Source organism: Trachypithecus francoisi, unplaced genomic scaffold, assembly GCF_009764315.1.
Source record: "Trachypithecus francoisi isolate TF-2019V2 unplaced genomic scaffold, Tfra_2.0 Lachesis_group8, whole genome shotgun sequence".
NCBI classification, from domain to species: domain Eukaryota; kingdom Metazoa; phylum Chordata; class Mammalia; order Primates; family Cercopithecidae; genus Trachypithecus; species Trachypithecus francoisi.
This window is the reverse complement of record NW_022681473.1, coordinates 433175-460228: the sequence shown is the minus strand read 5'-3', so window position 1 is coordinate 460228 and position 27054 is coordinate 433175. Positions and strand designations below refer to the sequence as shown.

At 59.7% G+C, this 27054-nt stretch overlaps 3 protein-coding genes and 1 long non-coding RNA gene across 9 annotated transcripts in view; 2 read left to right on the top strand and 2 right to left on the bottom strand.

Moving 5' to 3' along the window:
- Positions 1 to 27054, bottom strand: part of LOC117079845 — a 29688-nt gene that overhangs the window by 2337 nt on the left and 297 nt on the right. The window lies entirely within an intron of this gene.
- DRD4 (dopamine receptor D4) lies at positions 992 to 6617 on the bottom strand. Its single transcript, XM_033203997.1, has 5 exons — positions 4671 to 6617; positions 2347 to 2459; positions 1696 to 2246; positions 1406 to 1648; positions 992 to 1311 (listed from the first exon to the last, which is right to left on the bottom strand). Exons 1-5 carry the CDS (start codon positions 4941 to 4943, stop codon positions 1109 to 1111), a joined length of 1383 nt encoding a protein of 460 aa, XP_033059888.1. The 5' UTR covers positions 4944 to 6617; the 3' UTR covers positions 992 to 1108.
- SCT (secretin) lies at positions 14751 to 15696 on the top strand. The gene is made up of 4 exons (XM_033203996.1): positions 14751 to 14913; positions 14997 to 15098; positions 15196 to 15288; positions 15462 to 15696. The coding sequence occupies exons 1-4, from the start codon at positions 14843 to 14845 to the stop codon at positions 15571 to 15573; spliced, it is 378 nt and encodes a 125-aa protein (XP_033059887.1). The 5' UTR covers positions 14751 to 14842; the 3' UTR covers positions 15574 to 15696.
- On the top strand, positions 16798 to 25618 carry CDHR5 (cadherin related family member 5). 6 transcript variants are annotated; one of them, XM_033203969.1, is made up of 15 exons: positions 16798 to 17143; positions 17232 to 17407; positions 17699 to 17749; positions 20226 to 20318; positions 20465 to 20566; positions 20673 to 20783; positions 20870 to 21040; positions 22056 to 22146; positions 22293 to 22390; positions 22574 to 22774; positions 22928 to 23041; positions 23125 to 23209; positions 23543 to 23605; positions 24078 to 24235; positions 24411 to 24933. In XM_033203969.1, the coding sequence occupies exons 1-15, from the start codon at positions 17059 to 17061 to the stop codon at positions 24837 to 24839; spliced, it is 2028 nt and encodes a 675-aa protein (XP_033059860.1). In that variant the 5' UTR covers positions 16798 to 17058; the 3' UTR covers positions 24840 to 24933. The 6 variants fall into 6 exon arrangements, with proteins under 6 accessions (XP_033059860.1, XP_033059859.1, XP_033059862.1 ...); XM_033203968.1 differs by having other exon boundaries at positions 23450 to 23605; XM_033203971.1 differs by lacking the exon at positions 23543 to 23605 and having other exon boundaries at positions 24414 to 25618.

Sequence of the window (27054 nt, the reverse complement as noted above, 5' to 3'; positions counted from 1 at the left end):
GTGACCACCACACCCAGCCTGCACTGAGTATTTTAGCTGAGGTTGTACCCACTGCTGTAGACTGCACAGCCCAGTCTCTCAATGTTCAGATGGGAGCTTGGCACCATGACTGGCCGCCCTGGCTGTAGACGCCGCATCCCCAGCACAGTAAAGCTCCAGCCAGCGGGACTGGGAGGCGGAGGGCCCCCCATTTCTCCCACAGCCTGGGCCTGGGAGAAGCTGGATCCAGTCCAGGGTGGGCTGTTACTGCACTGAGGGCCCTGGGAGCCACCCCTCCTCCCCCAGGGTCAGGGGCTGTACTATGGTTGAGGAAGCCAGGCAGCCCAGGGGAGAGAGACAGCTTGGGTTGCTCTGCCCACCCTCTGACCCTGCTGCCTCCTCCCTGCTCCTACCCCTTGGCCCAGCCACATGGGTGGATGCTGGGCAGAGGTTGGCTGGGTGACTGAGCATGGAGCTCCCTCCAGGGAAGCCTCTTGGTGGGACCCCACCCATCACCACAGGCCCCTTCCTGTGGGGCTTGGGGCATCCTCTGGCCAGGGACTGTCAGGGAGCTGTGCTCTGACCTCAAGGCAGCTTCTAAAATGATATGTCAGGCTCCCCTGCCTGGGTCTGCTGGGACAGCAGAGCCAGGAGACCCTGTGCCTCGTCCTTGGAGGTGGGAGTTGGCCTGGGCAGGGCCTGGCAGCTGACCCCCCCCCACCCCCTTTCGCCTCATTCCTTTCTTCCCATTGGAACTGGGCTTCCCCAGGAGACACCTTGCCCTGCTCGGTGCCTGCAGAGAGGGGAGGCTGGGCCAGAGCACTGCTGAACTGAGTGGATCTCCGGGGGCCCCTTTCCCCCTCACCCTGAGCAGGCGGCCGGCTTGGTGGGGTCTGCTCTGTGGGCTTCCTTGGCGGGAAGGAGGGTTAACTGGCTGGGGGGCCTGGGACCACTGGGGCAGAAGCCCCTCCTCCCCCCTTCCCCATCAACCCCAGGAGCCTTCACAGCTGAGTTTGGGAAGGAATTTGTTTAATTAACGTACAAAACCGTCCTCCCCATATCCTTGGTCCCTGAGGCCTGGCCCACCAGGCCGGTGCCCAGGCCGCGGGGGTGGGGGTGGGGGGCCGGCTCAGCAGCAGGCACGCAGGGCCTTGCGGAAGACACTGCGGAACTCGGCGTTGAAGACAGTGTAGATGACGGGATTGAGGGCGCTGTTGACGTAGCCCAGCCAGGTGACCGCGCTAACTAGCCGCGGGGGCACGGAGCAGGCAGGACACAGCGCCTGTGTGATGTGCACCACGAAGAAGGGCGTCCAGCACAGCAGGAAGGCCCCTGGGGGCGCCGAGAGCCACGTCAGAGCCCCCTGCCCCTCCGCGCCTAGTACTCCTCCCCTTCTCTCTCCCCGCCCCCCAGGGCAAGAACCCACCGACTACCACTGGCAGGACCCTCATGGCCTTGCGCTCCCGGCCGGTGATCTTGGCACGCCGCCTCCTGCGGGTCTGTGGTGGGGTCTGGGGTGGGAGCGCAGCGGCTCGGACGGCGTCTGGGGGCGCACAGTTGGAGTCGCAGGAGTCTGGGGGGAGGCCGGGCACGGGGGGCGCACAGTCGGGGCCGCGGAGACCCTGGGGAAGGCCGGGCGCTGGGGGCGCACAGTCGGGGCCGCAGGGGTCTGGGGAAGGACGGGCGCTGGGGGCGCGCAGTCGGGGCCGCGGAGACCCTGGGGAAGGCCGGGCGCTGGGGGCGCACAGTCGGGGCCGCAGGGGTCCTGGGGAAGGCCGGGCGCTGGGGGCGCGCAGTCGGGGCCGCAGGGGTCCTGGGGAAGGCCGGGCGCTGGGGGCGCGCAGTCGGGGCCGCAGGGGTCCTGGGGAAGGCCGGGCGCTGGGGGCGCGCAGTCGGGGCCGCAGGGGTCCTGGGGAAGGCGGGGCGCAAGGGAAGGAGGGCCGGGGCCGCTGGGTCGGCGGGGCGCGCGGCCGTGCAGCTTGGCGCGACGGGCCACCTCCCAGCGCCGCAGGCCGCGGAACGTGGCCCAGTAGAGCAGCAGCATGAGCGGACAGGGTAGGAAGAAGGAGCACACGGACGAGTAGACCACGTAGTCGCGGTCCTCCAGGCGGCACACGGCGGGGTCACGGCCGCGCACGTCGTTGAGGCCGCACAGCACGGGCGCCGCCACCGCTGCGGACAGCAGCCACGTGGCGCCGATGAGCAGCAGCTGCCGGCGGCTCCCGCCCTGGCGGTTGTAGCGCAGCGGCACGGCCACGGCCACGAACCTGCGGGGAGCGCCGAGGGTGCGCCGGACAGCGCGGAGGCCGCGGTGAGGGTGGCGGCGGCGGGAGGGGCGCGGGGGCGCGGGCGGGGAGGGCGGCGCACCTGTCCACGCTGATGGCGCACAGGTTGAAGATAGAGGCGGTGCACAGCATGACGTCCATGGCCATGAGGGCGTCGCACAGGCGGGGGCTCAGCAGCCACGCGCCACCCTGGACCTGCGCGGCGACACCACAGGCCCTGAGGTTTCCCAGCCACCGCGGGCCCTTGTGACCCCCACTCCTATGGGTAGTTCCAGGGCTGAATATGGAGGAGGGGGCCCGGCTGTGAACCAGAGGCCAGAGGAGCGGGCAGAGAAACATCCCCTCCCCACTCAGGTCTCCCTTTGTTTGGAGTTAGGGTCTCGCTCTGTCACCCAGGCTGGAGTGCAGTGGCTCCATCATGGCTCACTGTAGCCTGGAACTACTGGGCTCAAGCGATCCTCCCACCTCAGTCTCCAGAGTAGCTGGGACTACAGCCGCGCCCCACCACCCCCCGGCTGATTTATTTTATTTTATTTTTTCTTTTTGTTTGTTTTTTTGAGACAGAGTTTCACTCTTGTTGCCCAGGCTGGAGTGCAGTGGCGCGATCTCAGCTCACTGCAACCTCCGCCTCCGGGTTTAAGCGATTCTCCTGCCTCAGTTCCCCCGAATAGCTGGGACAGCAGCCACATGCCACCATCCCCAGCTGATATTTTCTTTTTTTCTTTCTTTTTTTTTTTGAGACGGAGTCTCGCTCAGTGGCCCAGGCTGGAGTGCAGTGGCACGATCTCGGCTCACTGCAAGCTCCGCCTCCCGGGTTCCCGCCATTCTCCTGCCTCAGCCTCCCAAGTATCTGGGACTACAGGCACCCGCCGCCACACCCAGCTAATTTTTTGCATTTTTAGTAGAGACGGGGTTTCACCGTGTCAGCCAGGATTGTCTCGATCTCCTGACCTCGTGATCCGCCCTCCTTGGCCTCCCAAAGTGCTGGGATTACAGGCGTGAGCCACCGCGCCCGGCCGATATTTTAATTTTTTGTAGAGACCCGGCCCGGTATGTTTCCCAGGCTGGTCTCAAAGTCCTGGGCTCAAGCGATCCTCCTGCCTTGGCCTCCCAAAGTTCTGGGATTAGAGGCATGAGCCACCGCTCCTGACGTTGGTCTCCCTTTTGTTACAAACATGAGAACGGCCTGGGGAATTCCCTGGGGGCGGGGCCTGATGTCATCGGGCTCAAGGAGAGCCCCCTCCCCAGCCTGGGGTAGGCAGGGTCCCCGCTGGGCCTAGACATGAAGCTGGCTGCTCCGTCCTTCGGGGCATGAGCCAGCCTGTCTGGTGAAGCTCTCTGTGGGAGCCTCGGGCGCATTAATTCATTTCTGTTTCCTCATCTGTAAGACGAGGATGATGATAGTATCCACATAATTGTCTTGAAGATAAATTATAATTAAAAATATGAAGACCTGCCCAGTGCCCAGCATAGGACTCCACGTGGAGTGACTCTCTCCAAGGGCAAAGGAGCAGGCAGCCCCCTTAATCCCTTCCCGCCGATTTGGGAAGATTAGGAGCTTAAACATCGTCACTGTGACGTCTGCGGCTCGAAAGGAGCACAGGTCATGCGTGTCCCGTGCTGCTGGTCTCTGCCCCAGCCGCCAGGACTCACCGTGTCCACCAAGGGGAAACCCCGAGTCCCCCCTCCTCCACAGTCCGGGACACCGCGTCCCCAGCTCAGCCTTAAGCTGCTTTTCTCTGGCTGCAGAGGGGCTGGCACCAAGTCCAACCCACCCGAGGGCCAGACCTGGTGTGGAGTGTGGGATCCATCCCCCAATTCCCCCTCGGGCTTCTCCCCAGGGTTCTCAGCAGGTGCCTGGCCCCCACACACCCTCCCCTGGGTTCTGTCCAGCCCAGTCTCCCCTGTGAGCTGTGAGCCTCCTTCTGGGGGTGAGCCAGCATCCGCACTGGGTGTGCGTGGTGGTCTGTGGCTGTGGCCGTGTGCAGTGTGTGCGTGTGTGTGTCCCAGGGCAGCCAGGGGGCCGAGCCCGCATCTGCCTGTCTGTCCAGCTGGTTGCCCTGGGAGTGAAATCCAGCTACCGGGCAGGGGGAGGGGGCTGGCTTGACAAAGTCGCCTATTTCTGGGGTCCCTAGATCGAAGGACCGGCATCTCCTGGATAGCAGACGCCAAGACAGAAGGGGAAGGGAGGAGAGGAACGGAGGTCGGGGGACAGCGCAGCGGGGGGAAGTCGCGAGGTGGCGGCGGTGGGTGTAGAGCGGAGGGACCAGGCGCAGCGCCCCTGCCGCCGCCCCAGCTGGAGGCTCCGGAGCAGAAAGGGGCCGGGTCGCGCCGGGTCCTCCGCAGGGACAGGGACGGAGAACCGAGGAGCAGGTGAGGATGCTCGTGCGGCCGGACGCGGCTCACCTCGGAGTAGACGAAGAGCGGCAGCACCAGGAGAGCGAGCAGGAGGTCGGCGGCCGCCAGGCTCACGATGAAGGAGTTGGTGGGCGTCTGCAGGGCGCGCTCGGTGGCCACGCTCACGCACACGAGCGAGTTCCCCGCGAGCACCGCGCCGATGAGCAGCACGCCCCCAACCAGCGCCGCCGCGCCCGGCCCTGCCAGCCCCGCAGCCGCCCCTGCGCCCGGCCCTCGTCCTGCCAGCAGCCGGTCCGGGTCCGCGGTGCTGCGGTTCCCCATGGCGCGCCGGCCCCAGGCGCCCGGGCGGGCGCTGAGCACCGCGGACAGCGCCGGACCGCAAGCCGGGGAGTCCCTCCCCTCGGGCACGCCCCGGCCAGACTCTGGTCCCGCCCCCGCCCCGCCCCGGCTCAGGGGGGCCCCGCGGCGCTCCACCGTGCGCCCAGTATTTGCTCATCTTGGAATTTTGCGCAGGGAGAGACGGGCAGGCGGACGAATGTGGCGGCCCAAAGAGACGAGAATGAAGCGAGGTGGTGGCCACCGGCAGGCCCAGCATCGCCCGGTGCGGCGCGGGGTCCGCACCCCGAGAAACCAACAAGGATGGAGGGGCAGCCAGTCCAGGCCCTGAAGCGCGCGGGCATCGACGCCAGCGCCATCCTGCCGGCCCCTGCGTGCGTCCCGGCCCTCGGGCCGTCCACCTAGTCCACCTGGTGTCTGGGAAAACGTCCCTCCCAGGCCCGTTCCGCCAGACGCGGGAAGACCGGAGCTTAGGCTCTGCCCGCCCACCCGGCGGACTCGCCTCCACCTCGCGCGCACCCTCCTGCCCACGACTCCGCGCCCGACGCAACCGCCGACGCCTGGCTCGTACCCCTGCTTCCCAGCAGCCTCTGGTCCTCAGCCCCCGCGACCACCACAGTCAGCCGCGGCCCCACCCATTGCACAGTTGGTCCTCCCGTGGCCGCCTCCGATAGTGGGCCGGCACCTCCCCCCGACCCTCCACCCCGGGGCGGACAGCTGAGCGGTCGACCCTGGTCCCTCCTCCAGTCCCTCTAGCCCAAGACCCTGAGCTAGGTAGGCGTCCCTCTGACCCTGGGCAGGGGGTCCAGGGACCGGACAGTAGGATCAGCCCGCGAGGAGGCAACGAGAAAGACAAGACAGGCCCTGGCAGGTTCCAAACGTGCAGAAGAGAAAGTGCTTGCAAAGTGCAGCAGAGACAATTCTATGGACTCTTCATCAAATCCGGGTGACCCATGACCTGAGAGGTATTTTCTGTAGTCCTGTCACTAAAGGGGCCTAGAAGGCACTAAAAGGGGGCACCACTCTGTGGGACCCCAGGCGATGCACATGCTGACGCTCTTGTCTTTGTTTCTGGAAGGACTGGAGTGGAGGGGCTGTGCCAGGAATTGAGGCCCCTGACCTCAGACGTATGGAGGACACAGGCTGGACGAGGCGCTGACGGGGTGTGCATTAAAGGGAGAAATGAGGGCTCTGAGAAGGAGCAGGCACCGTGAGCGTCACAAGGCAAGGTCCTGGGGTCTGTAGGGGAAGGGCCTGCACCAGGGCCAGGTGTGCACAGACATCAGGTGCAGCTGCACCCAGGCTAAGTCCCTCTTGTGCAGACCAGACTCCTGCCTGTGAACCCTTGTACAAAAGAAGTCACCACAGAAGAGACTGGGACAGTGGAAGTTTCTTCTCTCCCAGGATGGAACCGGGGAGGGTGGCCCTGGGGTCTCCGGTGGATGCCAAATGGTGAGTCCAGCCCAGCCTCTGTTTGGCTTAGAGTTCCTTCAAGTGGCCCCCAAGATGTCTGCGACCACCAAGGGTGAAAACAAAGCCAGGTGGAGAAAGGATGTTTGCAGTACACATCTCTGGTACAGAATGCAGATCCAGAATATATAAAGAGTGCTTTTAAAACAATAAGAAAAGACAGACAACTCCAGTTTCTTTCTTTTTTTTTTTTTTTTTTTTTTGACATCGAGTTTCTCACTCTTGTTGCCCAGGCTGGAATGCAGTGGCACAATCTTGGCTCACTGCAATTGCAACCTCTGTCTCCCAGGTTCAAGCAATTCTCCTGCCTCAGTCTCCCAAGTAGCTGGGATTACAGGCGCCTGCCACCACGCCTGGCTAACTTTTTTGTATTTTTAGTAGAGACGGGGTTTCATCATGTTGGCCAGGCTGGTCTCAAACTCCTAACCTCAGGTGATCCACCTGCCATGGCTTCCTAACGTGCTGGGATTACAGGAATGAGCCACTGCCCCCAGGCTATACTATATACTTCTGTTGTTTATCTGAAAATCAAATGTAACTGGATGTGATCGCATCTCACTGCAATCATGGCTCACTGCAGCCTCAATCTCCTGGGCTCAAGTGATCCTCCGGCCCCAGCCGGAGACCACAGATGCGTGGTGCCACACCCAGCTAATTTTCTTATTTTTTGTAGAGACGGGGTCTCGCTATGTTAGCCCAGCTGATCTCAAACTCCTGAGCTCAAATGATCCTCCCACCTCAGCCTCCCAAAGTGCTACGATTACAGGCATGAGCCACACACCCAGCCTAAACAATTTTTAATAAGGACCGTCACTCATACCTTACACATTAAAAAATTAACTCAAGCCGGGCGCGGTGGCTCAAGCCTGTAATCCCAGCACTTTGGGAGGCCCAGATGGGCGGATCACGAGGTCAGGAGATGGAGACCATCCTGGCTAACACGGTGAAACCCCGTCTCTACTTAAAAAAATACAAAAAACTAGCCGGGCGAGGTGGCGGGCGGCTGTAGTTCCAGCGACTCCGGAGGCTGAGGCAGGAGAATGGCGTGAACCCGGGAGGCGGAGCTTGCAGTGAGCTGAGATCTGGCCACTGCACTCCAGCCTGGGCAACAGAGCGAGACTCCGTCTCAAAAAAAAAAAAAAAAAAAAACCGGGCACGGTGGCTCAAGTCTGTAATCCCAGCACTTTGGGAGGCCGAGATGGGTGGATCACGAGGTCAGGAGATCGAGACCAACCTAGCTAACACGGCGAAACCCCATCTCTACTAAAAAAAATACAAAAAACTAGCCGGGCGAGGTGGCGGGCGCCTGTAGTCCCAGCTACTCGGGAGGCTGAGGCAGGAGAATGGCGTAAACCCGGGAGGCGGAGCTTGCAGTGCACTGAGATCCGGCCACTGCACTCCAGCCTGGGCAACAGAGCGAGACTCCGTCAAAAAAAAAAAAAAAAAAAAATTGGGTTGTCTACGCTGGGCGCAGTGGCTCACTCTTGTAATCCCAGCACTTTGGGAGGCCAAGCCGGGTGGATCACCTGAGGTCAGGAGTTCAAGACCAGCTTGGCCAACATGGTGAAACCTCATCTGTACTAAAAATACAAAAAATTAGCCGGGTGTGGTGGTGCGTGCCTGTAATCCCAGCTGCTTGGCAGGCTGAGGAAGGAGAGTTGCTTGAACCCAGGAGGCAGAGGTTGCGGTGAGCAGAGATCACGTCATTGCACTCCGGCCTGGGCAACAGAGCAAGACTCTGTCTCAATAAATAAATAAATAAATAAATATAAAAAAATAGAAACAAAAATTTAAAAAATTAGCAAATCATATATCCAGCAAATGGCTTGCATACAAAAAATACTAATAATTCTCAAAACTCAACATTAATGACATCACAAAAAGAAAATTCCAGATGAATATCCTTTATGAACATAGATGCAAACGTTCTCGGCAAAATATGAGCAAACACAATCCCTTTTAAAGTGCTGCCCGTCAGAGAAGCAGTATTTTGCTTTGTTTTGTTTTTGAGACAGAGTCTCGCTCTGTCACCCAGGCTGGAGTGCAGTCCATCACAACCTCCGCCTCTCGGGTTCAAGCAATTCTCCTGCCTCAGTCTCCCAAGTAAACTGGGATTAGAGGCGCGCACCACCACACCCGGCTAATTTTTGTATTTTTAGTAGAGATGGGGTTTCATCATGTTGGCCAGGCTGGTCTCAGACTCCTGACCTCATGATCCGCCCACCTCGGCCTCCCAAAGTGCTGGGATTACAGGCATGAGCCACCGCGCCCGGTTGAAAAGCAGCATTTTTTAAAGGATTATGTACCATAACCCAGTGGGATTTATCCCAGGAATGCAAGGGTGAGTGAACAGACGAAATTCAATGTCATACACCAGATTAACAGAATGAAGAAAAACCCACGCGATCATCTCAATGGATGCAGAAAAAAAATTCATAAAATTCAAAATCCTTTCATGATAATAAGACTCAATAAACTAGGAGTAGAAACAACTTCATCAGGCCAGGCAAGGTGACGCAGCCTGTAATCCCAGCGCTTCGGAAGGCCGAGGAGGGTGGATCACTTGAGGTCAGGAGTTCAAGACCAGACTGCCCAACATGTTGAAACCCCATCTCCACTAAAAATACAAAAATTAAAGTTAGCTGGGCATGGTGGCGCACGCCAGCTTCTCAGGAGGCTGAGACACAAGAATTACGTGAATCCAGGAGGTGGAGGCTGCAGTGAGACGAGATCGCACCACTGCAGTCCACCCTGAACAGCAGAGGGAGACTGTCTCAAAAAACAAACAAACAAAAAACAGCTAACAAACAGCTAACATCATATTCACTGGTGAGAAACTAAAAGCCTTTTAAAGAGACGAGGATACCCACTGCTGCTGCTTCTGTTCAACATTGTTCTGGACGTTCTAGCCAGAGCATTAATCAAGAAAAAGAAATTAAAGGTATCCAAAATTGGAAAAGAAAACTATTTCTACTTGCAGATGACATGGTCTTATGTATAGAAGATCCTCCAAAAACAGGCCAGGCTCGGTGGTTCACACCTGTAATCCCAGCACTTTGGGAGGCCGAAGCGGGCAGATCACGAGGTCAAGAGATCGAGACCATCCTGGCTAACACAATGAAACCCAATCTCTACTAAAAATAGAAAAAATTAGCCGGGCGTGGTGGTGGGCGCCTGTAGTCCCAGCTGCTCAGGAGGCTGAGGCAGGAGAATGGTGTGAACCTGGGAGGTGGACCTTGCAGTGAGCCAAAATCGTGCCACTGGGCGACAGAGCAAGACTCCATCTCAAAAAAAGAAAAGAAAGAAAGAAAAAAAGAAAGAAACCCCGTCTCTACTAAAAATACAAACATTAGCTGGGTGTGGTGGCATGAGCCTATAGTTATAGCTACTTAGGAGTCTGAGGGGGGAGGGTCATTTAAGTCCAGGCGGTTGAGGCCACAGAGAGCTGTGATTGAGCCAGTGTACTCCAGGCTGCCTCAAAATAAAATAAATAATGAACATGGGGAAAGGACTTGAACAGACATTTCTTCAAAGAAGATACACAAATGGCCGGTGCAGTGGCTCATGCCTGTAATCCCAGCACTTTGGGAGGCCAAGGCAGGCGGATCCCTTGAGGTCAGGAGTTCGAGAACAGTCTGGCCAACATGGTAAAACCCCGTCTCTACTACAAATACAAAAATTAGCCGGGTGTGCTGGTGGGTGCCCATAATCCCAGCTACTTGGGAGGCGGAGGTGGGAGAATCACTTGAACCGGGGAGGCAAAGGGTGCAGTGAGCCAAGAACGCACCACTGCACTCCAGCCTGGGCAACAGTGCGAGACGCCATCTTAAAAAAAATATGGCCAGGCACGGTGGGTCACGCCTGTAATCCCAGCACTTTGGGAGGCTGAGGTGAGCAGATCATGAGATCAGGAGATCGAGACCATCCTGCCTAACATGGTGAAACCCCATCTCTACTAAAAATACAAAACACTTAGCCAGGCATGGTGGCATGCGCCTGTAGTCCCAGCTACTCAGGAAGCTGAGGCAGGAGAATCGCCTGAAACTGGGAGGCAGAGGTTGCAGTGAGCCGAGATCACGCCACTGCACTCCAGTCTGGGTGACAGAGCGAGACTCCGTCTCCAAAACAAACAAACAAATAATATATATATACACACATACAAAAATGGCCACGAAGCACTTGAAAAGATGCTCAACCTCATTAGTCACTGGGGAAATGCAAATCAAAACCACAATAAGATACCATTCCATATCCATTAGGATGGCCATGATAATAAATAAATAAAACTAACGAGTGTTAAGGATGAAGAGAAATTCACTGCTGTTGGGAATGTAAAACAGTCACTGTTAGAAAAAGTCCAGCAGTTCCTCAACAAGTTCCACGCAGAGTTGCCATATGACTCCGTGGATATGTTATATACCCAAAAGAAGTGAAAACAGGTGTTCAAATAAAAGCTTGTATGTAAATGTTCACAGCAGCACTATTCACAATATACAAAAGACGCCGGGCATGGTGGCTCATGCCTATTCGAGACCAGCCTGGCCAATGTGGTGAAACCCTGTCTCTACTGAAAATACAAAGTACTGGCCAGGGATGGCGGCTCACGCCTATAATCCCAGCACTTTGGGAGACTGAGGTGGGCAGACTACTTAAGGCCAGGAGTTCGAGACCAGCCTGGCCAATATGGTGAAATCCCATCTCTACTGAAAATACACAAAGTCCCGGCCAGGCATGGTGGCTCACGCCTATAATCCCAGCACAGCACTTTGGGAGGCTGAGGTGGGTGGATCACCTGAGGCCCTGAGCTAGAGACCAACCTGGCCAACACGGTTAAACCCCGTCTCTACCAAAAATACAAAAATTAGGTAGGCGTGGCAGGTGCCTGTATTCAAGGAGAATAGCTTGGACCCAGGAGGCAGAGGTTGCAGTGAGCTGAGATCAGGTCCGTGCACTCCAGCCTGAGCGACAGAGCGAGATTCCATCTCAAAAATAAATAAATAAATAAATAAAAATTTTTAAAAATGCAAAGATTAGGGGGGGTGTGGTGGTGCATGCCTGTAGTCCCAACTACTTAGGAGGCTAAGGCAGGGGGATCAAACCCGGGAGCCTGAGGTTGCAGTGAGCCGAGATTGTACACTGCACTCCAGCCTGGGCAACAGAGTGAGATTCCGTCTCAAACAAACAAACACACACAATATATACAAGGTAGAAATAAACCAAGTGTCCTCAGTAGGTGCATGGATGAACCAAATGTAGTGTGATTTTGCCATTAAAATGAATGAAACTCTGGGGCCAGTCGTGGTGGCTCATGTGTGTCATCTCGGCACTTTGGGAGGCCGAGGCGGGCGGATCATCTGAGGTCAGGAGTTTGAGACCAGCCTGACCAACATGGCGAAACCCCACCTCTATGAAAAATACAAAATTAGCTGGGCGTGGTGGTGCATGCCTCTAATCCCAGCAACTCCAGAGGCCAAGTCAGGAGAATTGCTTAAACCAGGAGGCGGAAGTTGCAGTGGGCCAAGATTACGCCATTGCACTCCAGTCTGGGCAACAAGAGTGAAACCCCATCTCAAAAATAAATAAATAAAAATAGTGACAGGGTCCTGCTATGTTTCCTAGGCTGGTCTCAAACTCCTCGCCTCAAACCATCTTCCTGCCTCATCCTCTCAAGTAAGTAGCCGAGACCACAGGCATGCACCACCATGCCCAGCTTTTATGATTTTATTTGTATGAAATACCCAGAATAGGCAGATCCAGAGAGACAGAAAGCAAATTCATTGTTACTCAGAAGCTGAAGGGATTGGGGAAGGGGAAGTAAATGCTTTTTGGATTTGAGGTTTTCCATCTGGGAAGTGAAGAGTTCTGGAACTAAATAGTGGTAATGGTTGTACAATTCCGTGACTGTTTACAATGGCTGAATTGGTAAGTTTCATGTTTTGCGTATTTTCCTGCAATTAAAAAAAAAAAAAAAAAAAAACTTAGCAGTAGAGAACAATTTAAAAACAGGCAAGAGATGTATGTAAAGATACATTTAACCCACAACAATGTGCAAATGGAAACAAGCACCTGGAAAGAGGTTCCAAATCACCCACCACTGGGGAAATGCAACTAAGACCACAAGGAGGTGTTGCCGCAGAGAGAATGGCTGAAGGTTAAAAATAGCAACTGCAGGCCGGGCGCGGTGGCTCAAGCCTGTAATCCCAGCACTTTGGGAGGCCGAGGCGGGCGGATCACAAGGTCAGGAGATCGAGACCATCCTGGCTAACACGGTGAAACCCCGTCTCTACTAAAAAATACAAAAAACTGGCCGGGCGAGGTGGCGGCGCCTGTAGTCCCAGCTACTCGGGAGGCTGAGGCAGGAGAATGACGTAAACCCGGGAGGCGGAGCTTGCAGTGAGCTGAGATCTGGCCAGTGCACTCCAGCTTGGGTGACAGAGCGAGACTCCGTCTCAAAAAAAAAAAAAAAAAAAATAGCAACTGCAGCGATGTTGACAGTGTGCAGAGAAAGTGAGGCCGCTAGGTGCAGTGGCTCACGCCTGTAATTCCCAGTGCTTGTTTGGAAGGCCGAGGCGGGTGGATCACTTGAGGTCAGGAGTTTGAGACCAGCCTGGGCAACGTGGTGAAATTTTGTCTCTACTAAAAATATAAAAATTAGCCAGTCATGGTGGCAGGTGCCTGTAATCCCAGCTACTTGGAGGGCCGAGACACGAGAATTGCTTGAAACCAGGAGGCAGAGGTTGCAGGTTGTAGTGAGCGGAGATGGCCCCACGGCACTCCAGCCTGGGTGACAGAATAAGACTCCATCTAAAAAAGAAAAGGAAGGAAGGAAGGAATGGAGGAAGGGAGGGAGGGAGGGAGGAAGGAAAGAAGGAAAGAAGGAAGGAAGGAAGGAAGGAAGGAAGGAAGGAAGGTCGGTCCCACGTGGCTGGCGGGGCTGTGATGCAAATGCTGGGGTAAATAGTGTGGTCGATTTAACAGACGGATACAGTGCATGGCTCGCAACCACAGCAGAACATCAAGGGTTTGACGGTCATTTCTCCGTCCTCTCCATGAGGTATAATGGCTCACAGACACCCGAGAAGGTGCTGGTCATTAGGGAGACGCAAATCAAAACCGCAGCCAGACACCACATTGCACCCACAGCATCGTTAGTACACAACAAACAAAAAGCCAGAAAGTGGCGAGGACAAGAGCCGTGTCCCTGCTGCGCTTATGGGGGACGTGTCCGTCTGAGACGCTGCTGTGGAAAACAGTTTGGCTGTTTTCCTCAGAATATTTAACACATCATTACTCTGTCACCCAGCAATTCCCTCACAACTATACACCCAGGACGCTTGAAAACGGGATCGGGAAGGGCCGTTTGCACACCCGTGTTCACAGCAGCGTTATTCGCCCTCGCCCCAAAGGGGAGGCAGCCCAGGTGTCCATGAAGAGGCCCACAGATGAATGGACGCGGTGGACGCGGTCCCTGCACACGGCGGGACACGGTTCCCCCTAAAGGGAAGGAGATTCCCACACAGGCCAGGCCGCGGCGGCGAAGGCGGAGGACGCTGAGCTGAGACACCAGCCGGTCTCCAAAGGACAAATCCCATGAGGCTCCCCTTGCGCGCAGTCCCTGCGGGCGCTGAATCCACAGACACAAAGTGGACGGGGCGCCAGGCTGGGGAGGGGAGGGGGCGTTTGATGGGGACAGAGCTTCATTTTGGGAGGACGAGAGAGCCTGAGAAGGGATTTTGGGAGGACGAGAGAGCCTGAGAACAGATTTCGGGAGGAGGGAGAGTCTTAGAACGGATTTTGGGAGGATGGGAGAGCCTGAGAAGGGATTTTGGGAGGACGGCACAGTCTGAGAACGGATGGTGGGGAGGGATGCACGGAAATGTCAGCGAACCCAATGATCCTGAACCGTGCACTTCAAAGCGGATAAAATGGCAACACCGGCCCCCACAACAAAGTCACGCCGCTCAGGCCTTCCCGGGACCAGAGGCGCTGTCCCAACGCTGAAGCCGGAGACGAACTCGCCCCAGCCGGGTGCTCCAGGGGCCTCCGGAGCTCCTGCCGCCGCCCCTTCCCCGGGGTCCCCCAGTCCCCCCAAATCCTCCCCCAAGTCCCACGGCCCCTCCGTCCCCGCGCCCCGCAGGCTCCGAGGCTTCGCGGTGCGGTTCCCTCTGCGGGTCCCGGGCCCGCGTCCCCTTCGCCCCCCGGCCGGGATGTCCCCCTCCCCCAGCCGGCCGAGGGGCGCCAGCGCGGCGGAGGGGGCGGGAGGCCGGGCCGGGGCGACAGCTGGGGGGGCGGCCCTGACCTTCCCGGGATCGCTGGGCGCGGCCGGGCCGTCCCCCTTCCGGGCGCCGCCATAAAGGGGCCTCGCGGGGCCCTGGCCGTGGCCGCAGCGCTCAGCTCCCGCGCCCGACCCCGCCATGGCCCCCCGGCCCCTCCTGCTGCTGCTGCTGCTCCTCGGGGGCTCCGCCGCGCGCCCCGCGCCCCCCAGGTGAGCCGCCCGCCAGGCCCGTCCGCCCCCGGCCCCACCCGGCCCCCCGCGCGGCCCTGACCCCGACCCCCGACCGCCCCCAGGGCCCGGCGACACTCGGACGGGACGTTCACCAGCGAGCTCAGCCGCCTGCGGGAGGGCGCGCGGCTCCAGCGGCTGCTGCAGGGCCTGGTGGGGAAGCGCAGGTGAGGCCGGGTGGGGCGGGGGTCTTGCCGTGGTGCCCCAGCAGCAACGCGCGACCCCCCAGCTCCAGGACTAACTCTGTTTTGGGGCGGGGGACAGCGAGCAGGACGCAGAGAACAGCACGGCCTGGTCCAGGCTCGGCGCGGGTCTGCTCTGCCCGTCCGAGTCCGACACGCCCACCCTGCAGGCCTGGTGAGCGCCCGCCCCACCGCAGACCCCACTCCAGACCCCACCCCAGACCCTTCCTTCTGCCCGTGGCCTCCCTGGGTCAGCGCTGGTGGCCACCGGAGGTCCAATTCCAGCGGCGGGGCCGGGGTCTCCAGCCCCAGCCCCAGCCCCCAGCCCCTCACCTGCTGTCTCTGCAGGATGCCCCTGGGCGGGGCCTGGTCTCCCTGGCTGCCCCCTGGGCCCCGGCCTGGGGTTATGGTTTCAGAACCTGCCGGTGCTGCTGGAGAAGGAACCCTGAGAGCGAGATGAGGAAGGAACCCCCTCACCACCTGCCCAGCCTAGGAGCGGAGCTGCATCTGGGGCCGTGGGCAGGCTGGGGGGAGAGGGGGAGGGGTGGTACTCGGCACCAATAAAGGAGAAATCAGACCCAGACACTGGGAGTTGGTTGTGTCTACTTGGTGTAATCGAGGCAACCCCAGATGGAAGGGGGCCCCATCCACCCAGCAGGGACTGTGACCACACCCAGCTGCCCTTTACACCTGACGGCCACAGCCGGCCCCTCATCCTTATCTCTGGCATCAGGGCCACCTCCTGTACATGGACTAAGCACCGCAGGGCCCCGTCCCACCCCTTGTCATCATTAGGACACATTCAAGGGCTCAGGGGGAGCCCGGACATACTCTCAGCTCCTGCCGGGGGCCGTGTGCTCAGTGCTTCGGAAGGGGCAGTGGGGAGGGTGTGGAAGGGCCAGGGAGGCTCAGGCAGGCAGGAAGAGGGGAGGGCAGAGGTGTCACCTGGGGTGCCAGGAGTCCACTCTGGCATGAGGACTCCGGACCCTCTGTCTTGTGTGGCCTCAGACCAGTGGCTTGACCCCTCAGAGCCTGCGGAGTACGGAGTGTGAAGGGCTTGCAGGCGACCCTGAGGGTACAGTGCAGGGTTGCACTGAGCCCAGCCCCAGCCACGAGAGGCCAGAAGCTTCGGTGCACAGGCCTGGAGGGGACTGACTCCACTCCCCGCCTCACGACAGCCCCTTCCTCGCCCCCACCCCAGCCAGTGGCCTCTCCCTAGAGCTGGGGGCTTGCGGGGCCAATGAAAAGAGCAGGGCAAGTGTCAAGACTCACCTCACCCCCTGTTGGGCACCAGGGCTGCCCAGGAGCTGCCAGCTGCCCCTCACAGCCCCGCCTTAGCCTTGGTCACTAAGGCCCTGTCCAGCCCCACCCTGAGAAGCTGGCTTGTCTCTGGGGCAGGCAGGCAGGGGTGTCCCTAGGACACAGTGAGGAGAGCCTCTTCCTTCAGAACCTGCATCAGGCAGGCAGGGAGGTACTCCCTGGGGAACACCCGGGTTCTGAGCCCCAAGGGTTGGCCTTAGGAATTTTGCCTGAGGGAGAGCTTAGGGGAGGAGCCAAGCAAGGGCAGCCTGGGCTAGGGAGGCAGCTTTCAGACACTCCAACACCAAGGGCTTCTCTCCAACACCCTGGCTCTGCCCCTGCCCTGCCCCTAGCCCCATGGCGCCCACGAGCCGCTCTCCAGTCCTTTCCGCCCTGTGCCTCGGTGCCTGTGGCCTGAGCCCCCTAGTTGATCCCTGTACTCAGTCTAACTTGGGCCAAATGACTGCCCCCCTTCTGGCAGTGGGCTGGACCCGCCGGCCAGCGGGAGCCCCCTTGGCAGAGGCCGGTTGTAAAGGATCATAAAGTGGGCGGCGTCTGGCTGGGGCGAAGGTCGCTGAAGTAGGAACTGCGCCAGTCCTGGACGCCAAATCCACTCGGACCCTCCCGCCAGGTGACAGCCGCCAAGATGGGGTCTTGGGCCCTGCTGTGGCCTCCCCTGCTGCTCACCGGGCTGCTTGGCCGACCCCCGGGGGCCGTGGCCCAGGCCCAGTGTACGTGCGGGCAGGGGTAGGTAGGTGGGGGCACGAGGGGGAGAGCCAGGGGCTGGGAGGTGCTGACCCCTCCTCTGCAACCTTACAGACTGCTCTGTGAACAAGTCCTTCTTTGAAGTCGAGGAGAACACAAATGTCACCGAGCCGTTGGTGGACATCCATGTCCCGGAGGGCCAGGAGGTGATCCTCGGCTCCTTGTCCACCCCCTTCGCATTTCGGATCCAGGGAAACCAGCTGTTTCTCAACGTGACTCCTGATTACGAGGTGTGGGCGGCAGGTGGGTGGGGAGTGGGGGCTCCCGGGAGAAGGGCGCCTGGATCCTCAGGCCACACCTTCCCCGAGGGCCCAGGAGTTCTATGCCTGCAGGCATCCACTAACACCCATGCTTGGTGGTGCCTGCCCTAGAAGGCTGGGCCATTTCGGGATGAAGGCTGGGCCCACACCCTCAGCACTGACCACTGATGATGGGAACCCTGGGCCAGCGCCTGCCCCCTTGGCCTCAGTCTCACCACCTGTGGGGCAGGACAGTGACTGCAGACCCGTCTGCCTCCACAGGAGAACTCACTACTTGAGGCTCAGCTGCTGTGTCAGAACGGAGGCGCACTGGTGAGTCCCCGCCCTGCTCTCCCAGCCCTGCTCTCCCCGCCCACCAGGCCACCTCAGCTGGGCTCTGCCCTGCCGGTCCAGGGCCAGTCTTTGATGACCTCACCTAGGGTGTGGTTTCAAATGCCATCCCTTCGAGAGTGATGCTCACATTTCCTCCAGTCCAGACTCTGCCTTGTACTGTGGAATCCCTGTCACTGACCCCTTGTCCAGCAGATACCCCCACCCAGTGTGCCCAAGACTCCCACCCACTCCCTCAACCACCACTGCCCCTACAAGGGAGGCATCTTTATCCTGCCAGCCACTGGGACCACCTTGGTTTCCACTCGCCCTCCCTCCCCACGTCCCCCGTTAAGCCCCTCATTGGTAAATCACTTGGCTCTGCCCCAGCTCGACCCAGAAATCCACCGTCTGCCCACCTCCAGTCCCACCAGGGCCGGGACACCAGCACCCATTTTGGGAAACTTTCAGCTGGCCCACTGGCTTCCCTGTTGCCCCTTGCGGGTCCCAGTCCACTCCATGCCGCGGAACAGCCTCTGTGGATGCTATAAACCGAGGCTGCCCAGTCCACCCCAGCCCTCCATAGCTCCTTTCTCACCGAGAGTCAAACCCAGGTGTACTGTGCGGAGGCTCTGCTGCAGCCTCAGAGCTCCTGCAGGCACGCTCCTCCCTCACCTGCTCAGGTCTGCAGTCTTCAGAGAAATCCCAACTGCTCTATCAGGGAATAGTTGCATCCCAGCCCCACTCCCCCAGCATCCTACTTCTTGACCAGCGGCATTTTTTTTGACTTTATTAAGGAAAATTGCAGAATCCTGGGGCCAGCACAGGCCCCCCCCACCTACCAGCAGACAGTGGGCTCTGTGCCCTCCATACACCACAGCACATCACCCACACATATCTTGGGATGTGTCCCTGAAAGAGAGGGACCCTTCTTTTTTGTGAGACAGAGTCTCGCTCTATTACCTAGGTTGGAGTGCAGTGGCGAGATCTCGGCTCACTGCAACCTCCGCCTCCCGGGTTCAAGTGATTCTCCTGCCTCAGCCTCCCGAGTAGCTGGGATTACAGGTGCCCGCCACCATGCTTGGCTAATTTTTGTATTTTTGGTAGAGACAGGATTTCACCATGTTGGTCAGGCTGATCTCAAACTCCTGACCTGGTGATCTGCCCGCCTCAGCCTCCCAAAGTGCTGGGATTTTGGGTATGAGTCACTGCGCCTGGCCGGGACCCTTCTTTTTTTTTTTTAGATGGAGTCACCCTCTGTCGCCCGGGCTGGAATGCAGTGGCACGATTTCCGCTCACTACAGCCTCTGCCTCCCAGGTTCAAACGATTCTCCTGCCTTGGCCTCCACCCACCTTGGCCTCCCAAAGTGCTGAGATTACAGACGCCCGCCACCACACCCAGCTAATTTTTGTATTTTTAGTAGAGACGGGGTTTCACCATGTTGGCCACATTGGTCTCGAACTCTTGACCTCAGGTGATCTGCCCGCCTCGGCCTCCCAAAGTGCTGGGATTCCAGGCGTGAGCCACCATGCCCGCCAGGACTCTTCTTTTTAAAACATAACCACAATGTCGTCACACCTGGGAAAAGTGGTCACTTTCTACCTCGAATGTCCAGGATGCCACATTCCCCATGGTCTCTGAAGGGTTTTTTGTTTATTTGAATCAGAGTCCATGTTATGCACCTAGCTGATAATTCTCCTGAGTTTCTGTTCATCGTCACGTTTCCCTTTCTCCCATCTTTTCTCTTGGAGATTTATTTTTGAAGAAACTGGGTTGTTGGCTGGGCGCGGTGGCTCACACCTGTAATCCCAGCACTTTGGGAGGCCGAGGCAGGCGCATCACCTGAGGTCGGGAGTTTGAGACCAGCCTGACCAACATGGAGAAACCCCATCTCTTCTAAAAATAAAAAATTACCTGGGTGTGATGGAGGGCGCCTGTAATCCCAGCTACTCGAGAGGCAGAGGCAGGAGAATCGCTTAAACCTGGGAGGCAGACGTTGTAGTGAGCCAAGATCACGCCACTGCACTCCAGCCTGGGTGACAGAATGAGACTCTGTATCCAAAAAAAAAAAAAAAAAAAAAACAAGGAAAAGAACTGGATTGTCTTTCCTCATTTGAGATTCTGCTGGTTGCATCCCCAAGTACCTGCATTATTTTTCTGTGGTGCACCTGCCACCTCCTGGCTTTATAAAGTCCTTTTTGTCTATTGTTGTAAGTCCTGCCAGGACAGGTACCACCGGGCAGAGATTTGTCTCTTGTGATCTCTGCATCCCAGCACCTAGAGCTGTGCAGCCCCCCTGCAGCCCCCCAGCACCACTGAGTGGATGGATAGCGTCGAGGGGTGCACCTCACTCACGATGAGGACAGACAGCCATCAAGGGGTACACCTCACTCATGATGGGGAAGGATAGCGTCGAGGGGTGCACCTCACTCACAATGGGGAGGAGCTGTGGGAGAGGCTGACGGCCACACCCTGCAGGTGACCCAGCTGAGGGTGTTCGTGTCAGTGCTGGACGTCAATGACAACGCCCCCGCATTCCCCTTTACAACCAAGGAGATAAGGGTGGAAGAGGTGAGGCCAGCGAAGCTGCCGGGGCTGGGCAGGGGGTGCGGGAGCCCAGGGTGAGGGCAGGGGCGAGTGGTGGCCGGGGGCTCAACCACAGCGGGGGTCCACAGGGGCCAGGAGTGTGGCCAGACCAAGCCCCTCTCCCTCCCTAGGACACTAAAGTGAACTCCACCATCATCCCTGAGACAGAACTGCAGGCCGAGGACAAAGACAAGGATGACATTCTGTTCTACACCCTCCAGGAAGTGACCGCAGTCAGTGCCGCCCGCCCTGCCCCAGCGTGAGCCCCTCGCCTCTGACACCCACAGCCGCCCTCGCCCTCCCAGGCTCTTAGGCTCTGTCTTCCCTGATCCTCCCCAGGGTGCTAGTGACTACTTCTCTCTGGTGGGTGTAAACCATCCCGCCCTGAGGCTGGACCGGACCCTGGACTTCTACGAGCGGCCGAGCATGGCCTTCTGGCTGCTGGTGCGGGTGAGCGGCTCACCCCAGCCCTGAGTCCCACACGCTTGAGGCCCCCCTGGCCCCAGCTGCTCCCAGGCCTGATCTGGCTGTTGCAGGACACTGCGGAGGAGAATGTGGAGCCCAGCCACACGGCCACCGCCACGCTGGTGCTGAACGTGGTGCCTGCCGACCTGCGGCCCCCCTGGTTCCTGCCCTGCACCTTCTCAGACGGCCACGTCTGCATCCAAGCTCAGTACCACGGGGCTGTCCCCACAGGGCACACACTGGTAATGGGGAGGGAGGGGCAGTGCACGGGGCGGGGCCTTCTAGGCAGGTTGGAGGCAGGGACGGCCAGGATCAGAAGAAGGGCAGGGTAAGGGTCAGGGGGTGGGGCCAATTTTTGTTGTGATTTTGAAACAAATACAGACTCTCCTTGTAAACCCATCTTTCCCATCTTGAGGGGGTGAGGGAGCGAACCCTGAACACACAGAGAGGAGTGTGGGCCCCAGAGCCAGGCGGTCTCAGGGGCCTGGGGAGGTGGGCTGGGGCCCTGGAGTTTTTTTTTTTTTTTTTTTTTGAGACGGAGTCTCGCTGTGTCCCCCAGGCTGGAGTGCAGTGGCCGGATCTCAGCTCACTGCAAGCTCCGCCTCCCGGGTTTACGCCATTCTCCTGCCTCAGCCTCCTGAGTAGCTGGGACTACAGGCGCCCGCCACCTCGCCCGGCTAGTTTTTTGTATTTTTTTTAGTAGAGACGGGGTTTCACCGTGTTAGCCAGGATGGTCTCGATCTCCTGACCTCGGGATCCGCCCGTCTCGGCCTCCCAAAGTGCTGGGATGACAGGCTTGAGCCACCGTGCCCGGCCGGCCCTGGAATTCTTAAGTGATGATGACATCTCTGCCCTGCTCACAGTCACCACTAGGCCCACACAGGCTATCTGCAAACCTTCACGGCACCAAGGCACCCGGGGCCACCACACAGCACATGAGAGGCAGAAATGCAGACCCAGGAGCCCCCTGCTTCCTAAATGTTTGCTTAGCCGTCAACACAAGCATTGTGCAAATGGGACTCAGTATCTTTGGGCAACTTGACTTACTCGTTAGTGAGGGACCCACAGGGGTATGACTCATTGTGATGCTGGGACAAGGGACAGTCCCAGGCAGGCAGGGACGCCCGGCCACCAGCGGGACTGGGCCCCTCCTCAGCCAGCCCTGCCCTGGCTGACCTTGATGGGGAGCCAGAGGGGCCAGGTTGGGGCCATCCACCCCAGCCCCACGACGTGCCCTCCTCTCCACCATCCTTGAAGCCATCCCCCCTCGTCCTGCGTCCCGGACCCATCTACGCCGAGGATGGAGACCGCGGCATCCATCAAGCCATCATCTACAGCATCTTCAGTGGTGAGCGGGGCCCAGCCCTCAACAATGCCCCGGACCCCTCTCTGTCCCTGTCTCCGTCCCCACCTTGGGGCTGGGGAAGCCCCAGGGGCACCTGCCAGCAAGGCAGAGCTGGGGGCCGGGACTGAGCACTTCCATCATCCTCCCAGGAAACGTGAACGGTACATTCGTCATCCACCCAGACTCCGGCAACCTCACCATGGCCAGGAGTATCCCCAGTGCCACGACCTTCCTTCTGCTGGTGAAGGTGAGGTGCGGACCTGCATGGGGGGCAAGGCAGTGCGGGCAGGGTGGAAGGTAGGGCGGGGGTCAGGGCTGGGGGGCAGGGCAGGGCCCCTGCCAAGTCTGCATCTGTTCTTCCTGAGCCCCAGGCTTCAGCGCCAGCTCCACCGTCAACCCCACGAGTCACGGCTGCCTCCCCTGCCTCCAGGGCCAGCAGGCCGACCTTGCCCGCTACTCAGTGACCCAGGTCACCGTGGAGGCTGTGGCTGCAGCCGGGAGCCCACCCCGCTTCCCCCAGAGCCTGTACCGTGGTACCGTGGCACTTGGCGCCGGAGCAGGTGTTGTGGTCAAGGATGCAGCTGCCCCCTCTCAGCCTCTGAGGATCCAGGCTCGGGACCCGGAGTTCTCGGTAGGTAGCACATGCAAGGCTGATGCCTGCCACCCCCACGGCAGCCTTCGTGTTGCCCAGGGTCCCTGTGCCCACCCGGCCTCCCCTCTGTGGGTGAGTCAGGGCTGCACGTGGGAGGCAGCCTGGCCAGGGACTCAATGAGACCCTATCCAGGACCTCAACTCGGCCATCACGTATCGAATTACCAACCACTCACATTTCCGGATGGAGGGAGAGGTTGTGCTGACCACCACCACACTGACCCAGGCGGGGGCCTTCTACGCAGAGGTGAAGGGCAGGGCAGGTGGGCATCTCCAAGGATGTGGGGCTTAAAGACGTGCCCAGGAGGGACAAGCCCCTTCCTGCCCCAGGTTGAGGCCAACAACACGGTGACCTCTGGCACTGCGACCACAGTCATTGAGATACAAGTTCCCGACCAGGAGCCCCCCTCCACAGGTGAGCCCCCATCCCCAGAGGCTGGAGGAACAACTGGGCCCTGGACCAGCACCACTTCCGAGGCCCCCAGACCCCCTGTGCCCTCCCAGGGAGCCTCCACAACCAGCTCTGGGGGAGGCACAGGCCCTCATCCACCCTCTGGCACAACTCTGAGGCCACCAACCCCGTCCACACCCGGGAGGCCCCCGGGTGCAGAAACCAGCACCTCCCACCAACCAGCCACACCTGGTGGCAGCACAGCTCAGACCCCAGAGCCAGGAACCTCTCAGCCGATGCCCCCCGGTGTGGGAACCAGCACCTCCCACCAACCAGCCATACCCGGTGGGGGCACAGCTCAGACCCCAGAGCCAGGAACCGCTCTGCCGATGACCCCCAGCAGGAACACCCCATCCTCAGGTAGCACCCACTCCGTTGCCTTCCCTCCCTGGCTCAGGTCACTGGGTGGTAGGGGAAATGCTGTAGCAAGGGTCCACCCCAGGCTGACCTGGCCTGACTGTGAAATCCCAGAGGGGTCTGTTTGGGACTGACAGACACAGACAGGCCAAAGGCCCCCAGTGAGGTGAACTGCGATGTGTATAGGACAGAGGCCAGATTTGGGGTCCAGCGAATCCCATGATTCCCACAGCTGCCGGCTCACCCTGCAAGCCCCTGTGCCTCCTGTGAGCAGCCTGGCCTCCTTGTCGGGGGGAGCCCAGGGTCTCACTGGGACACACAGGCCCCTCGAGCCAGGGTCAGCAGAGCCTGAGATTTGGGAGACAGCCCAGGCCTAGGTGATTTCCAAGTGTCTCAAGCCTGGCACAGGTTGGCATGGGGAATGCCTGGGGCGCTCAACAGTGTGGGGTGATGGCATTTTCCACAACGATGCCAGGTGGCGGCCCCTCAGAGGACAAGCGCTTCTCGGTGGTGGACATGGCAGCCCTGGGTGGGGTGCTGGGTGCACTGCTGCTGCTGGCTCTCCTTGGCCTCACTGTCCTTGTCCACAAGCACTACGGCTCCCGGCTCAAGTGCTGCTCTGGCAAAGCTCCGGTAAGGCCCAGGGTGGAGGGCAGGGCAGGCGACCCGCAGGGAGTGGGGGACAGGAGAGGGGAGGGCAGAGGGGAATATGTGGAGGCGGAGGGGTGTCCGCTGTGGAATGAGGGTGTGGAGAGGCCACAAGGCAGCAGAGACCCAGGGACCCCGCTGACGCCTTCACTCCCGCTAGCAGGAACCCCAGCCCCCAGGCTATGACAACCAGGCGTTCCTCCCTGACCACGAGGCCAACTGGGCGCCCACCCCCAGCCCCACGCGCGACCCCAAGCCCGCGGAGGCACCGCCGACGCCCGCGGAGCCCACGCCTCCTGGCCCCGCGCCCCCTGGCCCCCCGCCCCCAGGCAGTGCCCCTGAGGCCCCGGCAGCGGCCGGAGCCGGGGGAAGCCCCGCAGCGGTGCGGTCCATCCTGACGAAGGAGCGGCGGCCGGAGGGTGGGTACAAGGCCGTGTGGTTCGGCGAGGACATCGGGGCGGAGGCAGACGTGGTCGTTCTCAACACGCCCACCCTGGAGGTGGACGGCGCCAGCGACTCCGGCAGCGGCGACGAGGGCGAGGGCACGGGTCCCCACGATGAGCCCGACAGGGACGACTCCTACATCTAGGCGGCCCCTCCACCCTCTCCCCCTGCCGCGCGGGCGCTACAGGTCCCGCTCCCCTAACCCCCGACCCAAGGCAGAATAAAGCGAGGCTCCCGAAACCCAGGCCGTGGCGTGGGGCGGGCGCGCGGGTCCGTGCGGGCCCCATTTGCTCGCGTCCCCCATCGTCCTCGGCGCTCGAGCCCGGGTATGCAGAGGGGGGTGGCGGGTCCGGCCGTGCTGTCCCCACCCGAAGGCTGCAACGCTTCCTGTAAACCACCTGCTGTGCCCACTGTCTTCCCGAGGCTTCCGTGCCAGCTGGCTGCGAAGTTCCTCTTCTGCTCTAACCACAGCCCGAGAGGGCGCTCCCCTCCCCCAGTCTGCACTGGGGGTCTCAGGCACCCGCTCAACTCAGACCTACCACTGCCCACCCTACACAGAGATTGCCTGGGGAGGCTGAGGAGCCAACGCAAATCCCCAAGACGATGCGCTTGGAAGCCAGTGGTCTCAAACATCTGCCGGGCCAGGGGTCCTAGTCCCCTTCTGAAATCGACAGGCTTGGGTTGGGGCGCAGCATTAAACACCCGTCCAGAGGCCTGGACTGAGGCGCGCTGGGGGTGGGTGCGCGGGTGTGTCCTGAGCAGGAGTGGGACCAGGAGGCCTAGGGGTGAGACACACCTCCCGGTCGATTCTCCCAAGGCCAGAGCCCAGGCTGGCCGCCCATGCCCAGAACCATCAAGGGGTCCCTTGTGGGTCGTCAGCACTGCCCCTGATGAAGACACTATTAATTCCTTTCCAAATGTTTTAATTGCGAGAGCGTCTGATATTCTTGTCTGAACAATCTAAAGAACCCAAAGGGGGCCGCACGGTGGCTCCTGCCTGTAATCCCAGCACTTTGGGAGGCCAAGACGGGCGGATCATCTGAGATCAGAAGTTCGAGACTAGCTTGACCAACTTAGAGAAACCCTGTCTCTACTAAAAATACAAAATTAGCCGGGCATGGTGGCTCATGCCTGTACTCCCAGCTACTTGGGAGCCTGAGACAGGAGAATCACTTGAACCCAGGAGGCGTAGGTTGTGGTGGGTCAAGATTGTGCCACTGCACTCCAGCCTGGGCAACAAAAGCGAAACTCCATCTCAAAAAAAGGAACCCAAACGGCGCAGCTGCCCCTTTTTCGAGGCATGTCCACCTCCCATTACCCACTTCCTTTTTTTAGAGACTCAGTCATGCTCTGTCCCCTGGGCTGGAGTGGAGTGGCTCCATCTCAGCTCACTGCAGCCTCGACCTCCTGGGCTCAAGTGATTCTCCCGCCTCAGCCTCCCAAGTACCTGGGACTACAGGCCTGCGCCTCCACGCCCGGCTAATTTTTGTATTTTTAGTAGAGACTGGGTTTTGCCATGTTTGCCAGGCTGGTCTCAAACTCCTGACCTCAAGTGATCAGCCGGCCTCGGCCTCCCAAAGTGCTGGGATTACAGGCAGGAACCACCGCGCCCAGCCACATTACCCACTTCTAAAAGCGCAACAAGGTCTGGGCGCGGTGGCTCACGCCTGTAATCCCAGCACTTTGGGAGGCCGAGGCGGGCGGATCACGAGGTCAGGAGATCCAGACCATTTTGGCTAACACGGTGAAACCCCGTCTCTACTAAAAATACAAAAAATTAGTCGGGCGAGGTGGCGGCGCCTGTAGTCCCAGCTACTCGGGAGGCTGAGGCCGGAGAATGGCGGGAACCCGGGAGGCGGAGCTTGCAGTGAGCTGAGATCCGGCCACTGCACTCCAGCCAGGGCGACAGAGCGAGACTCCGTCTCAAAAAAAAAAAAAGAAAGAAAGAAAAAAAAAGCGCAACAAGAAGGGCCTGGTTTTGCCTGGGGTCCGGTTTCGCTTACGTTTCGGGGGTCCCCGCCTTATCCCGCTGTGTCCCCCACCTCCGGCGACTGCCGGCGCCCCGGCCCCAGGCGTGTAGGGGAGCTACTTCCCAGAAAAGCGGCTGGACCCCGCAGGGCTGAGCCACACAGGCAGACAGGGCCCACCGCTGCTCCTCGCCGCCACTCCCTACTCCGCGCTGCCCAGGCCGGGGTTCAGCTGGTCGCATCCGAGAGCAGGAACAGGCTGCGCGCGCCCTTCCCGAAACCGCCCGCCTGGTCACGTGACCGCCTTGGCTGCACCTGCCGCTCTTTGGGGCCCCGCCCCCGCCCCCGGCCCGGGCACCATAAAAGCGCCGGCCCTCCGCTTCTCCGCGGTAA

Excerpts from the sequence above, each read along its gene's own strand:
- DRD4 (XM_033203997.1), bottom strand. The coding sequence starts at position 4,943 with ATGGGGAACCGCAGCACCGCGGACCCGGACCGGCTGCTGGCAGGACGA. Across the intron at positions 2,247-2,346 it reads TGCGCCATCAGCGTGGACAG|GTTCGTGGCCGTGGCCGTGC; the intron begins GTGCGCCGCCCT and ends CGCTCCCCGCAG. Across the intron at positions 1,649-1,695 it reads AGCGCCCGGCCTTCCCCAGG|ACCCCTGCGGCCCCGACTGT; the intron begins GTCTCCGCGGCC and ends GTCCTTCCCCAG.
- SCT (XM_033203996.1), top strand. The coding sequence starts at position 14,843 with ATGGCCCCCCGGCCCCTCCTGCTGCTGCTGCTGCTCCTCGGGGGCTCC. Across the intron at positions 14,914-14,996 it reads GCGCGCCCCGCGCCCCCCAG|GGCCCGGCGACACTCGGACG; the intron begins GTGAGCCGCCCG and ends GACCGCCCCCAG. Across the intron at positions 15,099-15,195 it reads GGCCTGGTGGGGAAGCGCAG|CGAGCAGGACGCAGAGAACA; the intron begins GTGAGGCCGGGT and ends GGCGGGGGACAG.
- CDHR5 (XM_033203966.1), top strand. The coding sequence starts at position 17,059 with ATGGGGTCTTGGGCCCTGCTGTGGCCTCCCCTGCTGCTCACCGGGCTG. Across the intron at positions 17,408-17,698 it reads ACGTGACTCCTGATTACGAG|GAGAACTCACTACTTGAGGC; the intron begins GTGTGGGCGGCA and ends CTGCCTCCACAG. Across the intron at positions 24,236-24,410 it reads GCTGCTCTGGCAAAGCTCCG|CAGGAACCCCAGCCCCCAGG; the intron begins GTAAGGCCCAGG and ends CACTCCCGCTAG.